This window comes from Drosophila subobscura, chromosome O, assembly GCF_008121235.1.
Source record: "Drosophila subobscura isolate 14011-0131.10 chromosome O, UCBerk_Dsub_1.0, whole genome shotgun sequence".
Classification (NCBI taxonomy): domain Eukaryota; kingdom Metazoa; phylum Arthropoda; class Insecta; order Diptera; family Drosophilidae; genus Drosophila; species Drosophila subobscura.
Genome location: NC_048533.1, coordinates 12,015,393 through 12,025,530, shown reverse-complemented (window position 1 = coordinate 12,025,530; position 10,138 = coordinate 12,015,393). Strand labels below are relative to the sequence as shown.

The following is a 10,138-nucleotide window of genomic DNA, read 5'->3' as shown; positions in this document are numbered from 1 at the left end:
CGTTTAATCCATGGAAACGCTGCCTTTACTTGAGTTACTTTAACTTTTTTGGAGGGCAAACGATGGCCTCAGTCCCTGCTTTTAGGAGTTAGTTTCGTATTAGTTTTGGTTGGACAATTTTGTGGTGATTAATAGATTTGAAGTGGGTTTTTGTTGATTAATTTGATCATTAATATAATTTCTTAGTAATTTTCAAACGTATTAATGTACGATTTATGCCCTTAAAAATTAAATTTTTTCTGTTATTTTTTTAATAATTTCTACTAAAAATGTAAACGATTCAATATGAAAATTCATTGGAATTGGGTGTTTTCAAACGACTTCATGTAAGATTTATACCATTTCTAAATTCCTAGTATTTTCTGTCACTCTCCATTAATTTTTCGTCCTGAAATTCAAAGTGAAAATTGTAAAAAATGTGTGAAATCCCTGACAACTTTGTGACCTACGATATGGTGCACAATTTACGCGGCGATAGAAGTAAATTTAAAAAGGTAAACCACTCCCTAAAACCTCCACCAAACCTCTCAAAATATCTCTAAACTGTGATCCCCCAGCATCGCGATCTGCGACCCACAAAATACTGGCCAGGTGCGCGTTTTATGATTGTCTGCAAGAACGGGGACCTGAATACGGCAGCCTATGCCGTGGCTGGCTTTATGCAGGAGCCCTTTCAACTCTTTCCCTTGGCCACGGTGGCCGTGCACCAGTCGATACGCGATGAGTTTATTGCTATGGTCAGGAGTCGTTTCAGGCAGCTGAAGCCGCATGTGGCCAATCATCCGAACTACGAGAGATCGCTGAATCTACTGCAAGATGGCCACAATCCGGTGGACTATATAATTGCCGATGAGAAGGATGCCCCAGCGTGTGCCAGTCCCGTTTTGGTGACGGGTGGTGTAACACATTTGTATTTCCCGAGCGGTGCAACGGGCGTCACCACGTTGCACAGCTTTGAAACGATACACGAGGCGGCGGAAATCTTTTGCAAGGAGCAGCCCAACTTTGATGCCGTTTACTATTTCGATGAGGGCATTGCCAGTGTCTATACACTGGCCAAACATATCAAGTGCGTGCAGATTTATGTGAACTGTTTGGATGCCTGTCTGCTGGCCATTATGCCGTACTACACGTCCAAGGTGCAGACGGTGCTGTACAAGAATGGTTTCCACTACGAAGTGCTCAATATCGGTGGCAGTTGGAAAATTATTGTGTTTCCCTACAGTTCGAGTATCCTGCGACCCTGCTGCTGTCCTTTGGGCTACTGTCGCTGCTATGCCAAGCATACGGTGTGCTGTCAGGATCATTTGCATACACAGTTTTGAAGAGTCCTTCGAGGGCTGAACTCTCTAACTTCCGCTGCTGTCTGATGTCTGCCGTTTCCAATGACTAGTTTTGCGGGAGACTGTGGGCCACACATGTGTGCCATAATTTTCGCGGTAGTTGGCTTTTGGATTGCCACTACTCAGTCTTTCCTGCTGCTTTTCCCTCACTCTTTTCTGCTGCTTTTCCGCACTCCTTTTTTGGCCAACAGACTGTCGCCGTTTCGTGGCTTTTAATAAAACTTGCAGCTGAGCACAGACGCCGCCAAGTATTTGCCAACAAAAAAAATAGCCCAACTGTGGATAAAACTCTTTCAGAATGGAGTTAGGATGAGCCCAAAGATGGCATAAGGGTTGAGCGGAGTTTGGGTATTAGCTGGATGAGAAGTTGCCCTCGAAATTAGGGGATGAGAGTTCTGCCTAAAACGAAGAAAAGTCTGAACAGCCATTAGTTGCGGCTGCTTCTGAATGATTGCGGAATGCGACTTTGCCCGCTTTTCGGGGCCATAGCCAAGTTTGTATGCCAACTTGTTAATGAGTTTGCCAGGCAAAATGCTCCGGGAAAGTAGTGGGGAGGCAGACAGTCGTAGAGGCCTCTATTCAGCACTTACTTACCTTCACAGAGATTTATATTTTTGGCAATGAAATGTTGCAATCACTGTGGCATCTGTCCTGTCTGCCTGCCTGACTGTCTCTCTTGCTGTCATTCGTGGCTGCAGTGTAGAAATCCTTTTTGCCCTTGCCCCTGAAAGTGTGACAGAATAACTGACTAAAGGACTGACTGCCGTCGTGGCTGACTGACTGTTTATTTGTCAGTCTTGTCTGCAATTTTGATTCCCAGACTGACATATTTTGGCCGCACTTTGCAACCATTTTCGTTTTGCGCGACAAGAACTAGCTTTGTTGTGGCAATAAAATATTTGAGGATGCCAAGAGGATGTTCCACAGACGATTTATGGAATTAGTTTGCTCTTTTATTTCCTTCTTTTCTTGACTGATGGTGGAATATGTTTGGGGGGTCACATATGCAAAGGAACTTTAAATAAAAGAAGAAATAAACAAAAAGTGCGCAAAGGCACTGTGTTTTTGAATAGAACTACACATACATTTAGGGTTTTGTATTACGTTTTTTATGGAACTTTATCGAGAATGGTTTTTTCTAGAATTTTTAAGATTTCATTTCTAAACAGATACAAATTTTTTTCTTGCGCAAAGCTATATTTAATTTCCAGTAAATTTTGGAACTGTTTAATTTAATATACAAAAATATATGAATCAAAATATGAAGTTCAAATTATAAATAATTAAAAAAAACTATTTTCTCATTTTTTACCAATTAAATCTTAAATTTTTTAACGATTTTACTTGGAAATTGTTTCCCAAAATACGGATCCTGACCATTAAAAAAGTTGCCGCTGCCACTGTCTCACCCGTCTGGCCTTTCTTCCCAAAAATAAACAAAAAACAAAAAAAATAAATACCTTATGGCTGCCGACTTGAGTTATTTGTTTCACCCGTCCATCTGTCTGTCTGTCTGTCAGGGGCGTCAACACGACATAAATTCTGATTTATGATCCGGACACGCCCACTTGTTGACCGCCTGCGGTGCGGTGCCATTCACAGCAGCAGCTGCAGGACGCTCTAGAACTCTATTGAATTCAAGTGCCAACAAAAAAATACTTGAGGTTTTTTCTATGTACTCGTGTTGCAACATTCTCTGTGTGGCAGTCACCCTCGAACATAACATTTTCGTGTTCGTTTATGTTTATCAAAAATTTGTGCGAACAATCAAGTGGGTAACCAGGCTGCCCCCCCGGCGGTTATGTTCCCCGTAACAAAATGTCTCTCAAAAAGTGACCGCAACAATTTGAAAAACATTACCCATACGACATGTATGACATACAGGAGGGGGCACAGCGCAGGGGGCTGGTGGGAAAACCAACTCAACCATAGAGACAGAGACAGAAGCAGAGCGCCAGTGTATTTTCAACACCTGCTGCTGGTCAAACAAATCGTGTTCATTTCGGTACAAACACTAATTTCGACAAGGTGCAAACAAGCTGACGATACAGTGGGAGAGAGAGGGGGAGAGCGCAAAGCTTTGGGAACACAAACCATACACGGACAATGGCAGGAGGCAGTACAGTTACATTTAGAGAAAAAAGGCCGTGGAAATGAGAATATTTGCACTTCATTTTGAATATTTTCCTTTATCTTTGAATATTTATACCAAAAGATTCGCATCCCAGTGCAAAAATGGTAAAAAGAAAGTGATTTAAATATGTTTCCTACATCAAATATAATTTTGTTATCCATATAAAAATATATAAAATATTTAAAATATTAAAATAAAAATATTAAAGTAAAAATATTAAAAAAACAAATATAATAATAATTGCAGAGGTCTGATAAAAGAACTTTCATATATTTATTTAGGAATTAAAGTGCATTTTATTTAATTTCCATATTTTTTGTATTTAAAAATCAAATATTTATTTATTTACACTCTATTTTATATTTTAAAAATATTTCATGTATGCAAATATGTGTTTTTATATTGTTGCATTACTGAAACCATTTTTCTCTGAGTGCAGAAACAGCCACAGAGGAACAGAGGCACAGGAACAGAGACAGCGGCACATGCATGTCACGTGCAGTGACTGTACAGGTTTTCGGGGGTCCCATTTTGGGGCAGAAGGTGAAGGTGGAGTCTCACAGTAGCCACAGCGGCGGAGTAGCGCAGCAAACTCTCGAAGCTGCTCTGTGCCTGGGCCTGGTCGACGACAGATAAAATGCTTTTTACCCTGTGTGAAAAATGTAAAATTGCATTTGTAACCGCATTTCATTAGAGAGGAAGAAAGTCAACCGTCAGGTGGCAGGGCAGACACAACGCACGTTCTCACAGGACAGGACAGAGTTTCCACCGGTGAAAAGTTTCGGGAAAACTATAGACGGGGCAGGGGAGTGGGAGTGGGAACAAAGTGGCAACAAAGTTAGCAGCCGCGTTCCGACGAAACAAGCGTCACGGTCAATGGTGGCAACAACAACGAGGACAACGACGCAGGAGACAAAACGGAAAGCAAACTATGCATTCCCTGCCAAAAAGGGTGTTGGAAATCGAGGACTCCTGTCCTGTCCCCGTTCTGGCATTGCATTTGTGCCAGGACATAAACATGGCTTCTGTCCCCGTCTGTCTGTCTGTGCTGCGGCGGCGGTCCTGTCTGCCCTGCTGTATCTGCATTTGCCTGCTGCATGTGCCGCACGCCCCTCATTGTCTGCTTGTTTAGGCCTTTGAATGTGCCGACAGAGTCCGCCTGTATGTTGATACGAGGAAACCCAAGTTCTGGGTTATCGATATGGCAACACATTTCAGGGTTATAAATACATAATGGGCAAGGGCTTTGAACAGGGAAAACTACTATATATGACATGTGGAGAGGTGTGTTTGGATTGATTGGGTTTTAGATATTCCAAATGCATTTCTAAGAGCAAAAAGGATACCCAAAAATAGTTATACATTGCATAGAAATGTATAAAAAAAATAAACTCAAACCCACAAAAATTGCTAGAATATCATCTTTAGTCGCGGCCATCCCTGTAGGCGGACTGTAGCCTTGTTTCCCATCAATTGACCTGCCATTTCTTGTTGTAAAAAACTCAAAATTTACTCCCCACACATGGAATTTCGTGGGTTTTATTTATTGCGAAATACTTTTTACAGCTCTGATGATGGGCTCATCCATAAATATAATTTTTACACACGTTTTTTTGTCGCGTGTTCGACCCATAAAGCACAGAGCAACATCTTTGTGAAATCTCTAAATGGTTTGCAAAACTTTATGTCAGCGACAGACGCCAGAGATAGCACATCGGGAAAAGCCTGCTGCTGCTGCTGCCGTGCCCGTGACAACTTGACAAATGAATGATCGGGGCCGCCGCATAGCGGCCAACCTCAGACATCAGGCTGCGATGCTGGACAGAGGCCGTTGCAGGCAGGAAAATGTATGAGGGTTGGGGCCCTGACGCGTCGACAAACCGCAAAAAGCGAAACGGCAATCGACCAACCGACCCAACCAACAACATCAACAAAGGGCAAAAATGAACCACCGCCAAAAACATTTGCAGTGCAAAAGCACCGATTACCGATCGAGGGGGAAGCCATGGAGGAACGACCTATAGGCCCGCTGAAAGTGCTTTCTTTTTTTTTGCTGTGTCTGTGTCTGGCTGTTGGTTGGTGTCTGGTGCATAAATTCCATCATATGATATCAATTAGTGATAGTGCGGTGCGACTGCAAATGTCATTTGCAGAAAATGCGCATATTTTAAAGCGTGACAGACAGGCAGAAGGACCTCTTTTTGGGGAACACCAAACCTGCTGCCCAACGCTAACGGAGCGAGAGCTCTTTTGAATGCGCTATTAAGGGTGCAAGTGGGGTATTACGGCTAGAGGAAGTGATTGGGGGAATATAATAAAGGGAACTTTGAATGAATAAAGCAAAATCGAATGGAAAGAATGAGAGAGTGAATCGGAATAGGTATGCAGAAATGACAGAAGGCTAGCTTCTATGGGGCCTTATAAATGTTTCTTTGACATCTGCGGGGATAAGGAAAGATCCATTGCCCATACTTTAATATTCTATGAATTTTCCACCCTCCAAAAGAGCATTCAACTATTACCTTAAGTGTCTCCCCACTCAAAATATTGTCTCACTTGATTTTGTTGTTTTTTGTGTTTCATGGAGACCATAAAAACCAAACAGAAAATGGCCAAACGTGTACCAGAAAACCTGCCCTGCCTGACTGCGCCGCGCTGCTTGGTCAGCCACATAAAAATCAGCTCTGGCCCGCATCAACTGCATGCAACAATGGGAGGGCAAGTGGTGGCAGTGAAGGCAAAGGGATGGGGACACAGTGTGGCATATGAATATGCAACGAAGCTCAGCGATGATGACCACGAAATGAGCGCGGAGCGGGATAGCAGGAAGAAGGCCTGCAACGGATATGGCATGCAGGTGCAATCTCAAACAGAACTTACCACGAGAGGAGATGCCACAAAAAGGGTAGAAACAAAGGCTGAGCGAAGAGATAGATACACTTGCAAATGCACCAACTGCTCAGCTACACTGGGAGAGAGGCAAATCAGCTATAAAATCAACGATTTCTGGAGATAAAATCATAAAAAATAATTAATTAAAAGCTAAGCCACTAAAAAATGGTCCTTCCGTAGCTCAAAACTACTCCCTTTTCTATCTGCTACCCAAACACATAAAAAATCAAAATACCTCCATTAAAAAAGTGTATCAAAATGAATGGTTTGAAGGGTAAGGAGAACATGTCACCGTGTAACCAGAAAACGGATAGCCAAGGCCAATAAAACGGCAGCCGCAGCTGCAGCTTGATGCATTCAGGCTGAAACGACGACGATTTTGGTGGCTGGTGCCTGGCCCCACAAATTGCATTTTCAGTTTTTTATCTCTCTCGGAAATTTAATTTCAGTTTTCTCATCTGCTTTTTTTTTGTATGATTTTTTCCGAAAATGCCATCGAGTGCATTATTGCTGGCTTATTGACACTCGTGTGGAAAATGGGGGAAGTGGGAAATGGGATATTAATGCCAGTACAAATGTGAAAATTTGCTGCCAAAAATTGTTGTTGCCATTTGACATTTTTGCGGGGTCATTTCGTGTTGATAAGCCAAGTTTTGCAATTGTTTTTACCGGATTTTTGTGCGGCTTTTGTTGTGCAGTTGTTTGGCCCATATAAACCTAGTATAAATCGACGCAAATTAGACGGCGGTGACCAATATTTGGCAACGGTCCCAAAACCAAACAAAACGGAAACTATCTGCCGTGTTTTTCCAGTGCCATTTCCTGTAGAGAAATTGGTGGAAGGAAGAGTTTGTGGGACAATGTTGACTGGTTTTTATATGGGGAATATTTTTTGTGAGCATTGGGATAGGTCTTAGAAGCAGCGGATTCAGTTGTATAGGAACTTTGATACTAGTAGTAGTTCTAGCAGCGATTTTCTTTCCACTTGCTAATTCATTTTTTGGTATCCCAATTTGAATCACAATTAAAGCTTCAACTTTTGAGTTTTTCCACGAAATATTTTCCACAAATTTCACTTTGAATTACTCACAGTTTTTGGCTTAAACTTGGTTTATTCACTTCCCATTTTAATTCATTTTTTCCTTTGAATGTCGCCGCCCCTCAAATGATTTGCAAGCTCAAGCATAAAGTGGCCTTTCCATTAGCCTCCTTCTGGTGGGCTGACCTTCAACCTTTGCGGGGGAACATTGCTAGCGCTTGATGTTCCATGACCTGTCGTTGGCTTTCTACTCATAAAGCAAACTCCTGTAACTGCCCACGCCCCGAGGCCCCTGTGCAACCTCTGACCCTTGTTGGAAAAATCGTTTTGCTTCGTTAAATATTTCAGTAATTTTTTCTGTGCGCGGAAATCTATGGAAAGAGAAATGAACATAGGCTTTGGGGCATTTTATTGTGTGGCTTAAAATTTGAGTGCTTGGAATAACGCTTTTTTAAGGGTCACAGGTCATAGTAGAGGTGGAAGTACTGAGTGTTTTTTGTGGTTAGTAGAAGGAAAAATAATAATTTTTAAATAATTTGTTTTAATTTGATTCATATTTGGAAATCTAGACTTGTTTAGTTTTTATTTGTATTACTGCTAAGCCACATTGGAAGAGAGGTTGGGCGTTTGTCCCACTTCTCACGCTGCCATCTCTAGAACGGAAAACCTTTCAAGGTTTTTTCTATAGCTAAAAGGTGTAAAAAGAAATGAAAAGCTTTATGTAATTTTTGTATTTTTGCTATTGACATTTTTGCATTGGTTGGAGCATTTCATTTCAATTCATTCAACGAAATGCGAGAAATTAATCAGCCATGGCTTAGGGGCGAGCGGCAGTGCCACAGCCATACGGCCACTTGCCCCAGCCACCTGCCAATGGCTTATTGGTGTTGCACAATTCAAAGTTCCATTCAAATCTCAATCAATTGGCAATAAAATTGAAATTAACTTTGCCACAAAGGCATAACTCTGTGGTGCTGCTGGCTTTCCGCTGGCTCTCCGCTGGCTTCTGTTCTTTCTCTATTTTTATTTTTATTTTTTTATGTGCCACCTTCTCGCTGCCACTCGTTTGACATAAACTTAATTTGCAGCAGAAAAAAATGTTGCCTGATTGCTCCCAAGGTGGGCAAGGGGGAAATGTGGATTGGTTGATGGCTAGAAGACTTTAAGCCACAGGTAGAAACGGCAAAACAGTTGATGAAGTTTTCGTTCAGAGAAGTGGCACAAAAAAACACAACAACAAAAACGTGTGAAAGAAGGAAAAAATGCAGGGAAAAATGAGTTTGGGGTGCAAAAAATGTGAATACCCTTAAAAGAAGCTGTCTGCTAAGCCACACTGGGATAAAAAGACAAAATGATAAAGGATTTCCGATCAACAGAGACACCGATTAATATAGGTTCTAGGTCTTCAAAAGTATAAGATCTTTTGTGTTTTTGCGATTGAAAGTCCCACTGGAATAGAGATAGAGCTGGAGAAAGAAAACAACTGCAGATCTTTTGCCATGTTTCATATGTAATATTCTGAAATTTTCCACTCTTTTCTATAAAATAAGCTAAGCAGAAATATCTCTCCCGATGGTCCACAAAATTTCTGTCGACGCCTCGGATATTGTGATTTTTTCATTATAATACTTCATACGACGTTGCCAAAAACATCTTAAAAATCAGCACACCCTCTCCCCTAAAAAGTGTATACTGAAATGCAGGAAAAAATAGAGGTACCACCACACACTACACACGCACACATCGAAACGAAATAAATTGAAAATCGAGTGAGCAGCAACCACAACAACAACAAACAACACCGCTTGCCAGGGTTGTCAACTGCATGGAAGGAAGGACAACAAAAAAACACAAACCAAAAAAACTCTGGGAAATGTGGTCTGACTAAAAAACAACAAAAAATAGCAGAAGAAAAAAATAGCTGAAGAAAAATAAAAGAACAAATCTAAGCTCTGGCATTCCTTTTGCTTAACAGCAAAAGTTTTTCCATTATTTGAAGATTATAGACTCTAAACCCGCCCCCGTACTCACTCCCGAAAAAACTTGATATGAGATGAGGGTGAAGGGAGAGCGCATGTGGCAAGGTATGATGATGATGTCTCTCCCTCTGCACCCCTATTCGCCCTCAGATATCATTGTTGCTGGATGATGTCTTTGCATTTTTTTCCCCCAACTCTCTCTTTCATGGATGATGACGTAGCTGCAAATGTTCCACACTTTTTATGACAGCGCCCAGCGTTGATAAGAAGTGTCGAGGGGCACACAATCTCTGGTAGAAAGTAAAAAAAAAAAGAAATGTTCAACTTTTGCTTTTGTTTTAGACTCGACTGCCATTTGTGTGTGGCATTTGTGTCTTCTGAATGTGGAGGGTTGCATATTCTGATTATTATTATTACTATTGTCTTTTGTTGGAATTGTTGTTCAATGATTCAATGTGCTTTATCCATGTGGCATGTGGCAAACAGTTGTGGGGACATGCCAAAGTGCAGGTGGAAAATGTGAGAATATAAAAATTAAGAAGAAAAGGTTAAAAAAAAATGTTAAGAGAAATTTATTTCGATAGAAAAATTAACCCTCTTGTGAAAGAAATAAAATGGAGAATTTATATTTCTAAATATTGATTTTTTTGTGATAAAAGTTGTCAATCTGTTTAATCTTTTCCTTTTCCTACAGCTGTATATTGGATTTTTGCCAGTGTACTTCTTTCCCCCACAAAATATTTATGAATTT

The 10,138-nt window shown here is 41.0% G+C and overlaps 1 protein-coding gene across 1 annotated transcript; it reads left to right on the top strand.

Moving 5' to 3' along the window:
- Positions 1 to 357: 357 nt before the first annotated feature.
- Positions 358 to 1,582, top strand: LOC117897646. The gene is made up of 2 exons (XM_034806622.1): positions 358 to 494; positions 558 to 1,582. The coding sequence occupies exons 1-2, from the start codon at positions 417 to 419 to the stop codon at positions 1,323 to 1,325; spliced, it is 846 nt and encodes a 281-aa protein (XP_034662513.1). The 5' UTR covers positions 358 to 416; the 3' UTR covers positions 1,326 to 1,582.
- The last annotated feature ends 8,556 nt before the right edge of the window (positions 1,583 to 10,138 follow it).

What these genes read in the sequence shown, in the direction of transcription:
- LOC117897646 (XM_034806622.1), top strand. Translation starts at nt 417, where the DNA reads ATGTGTGAAATCCCTGACAACTTTGTGACCTACGATATGGTGCACAAT. An exon ending in ATAGAAGTAAATTTAAAAAG is followed by an intron (nt 495 to 557) that starts GTAAACCACTCC and finishes GTGATCCCCCAG; the next exon opens with CATCGCGATCTGCGACCCAC.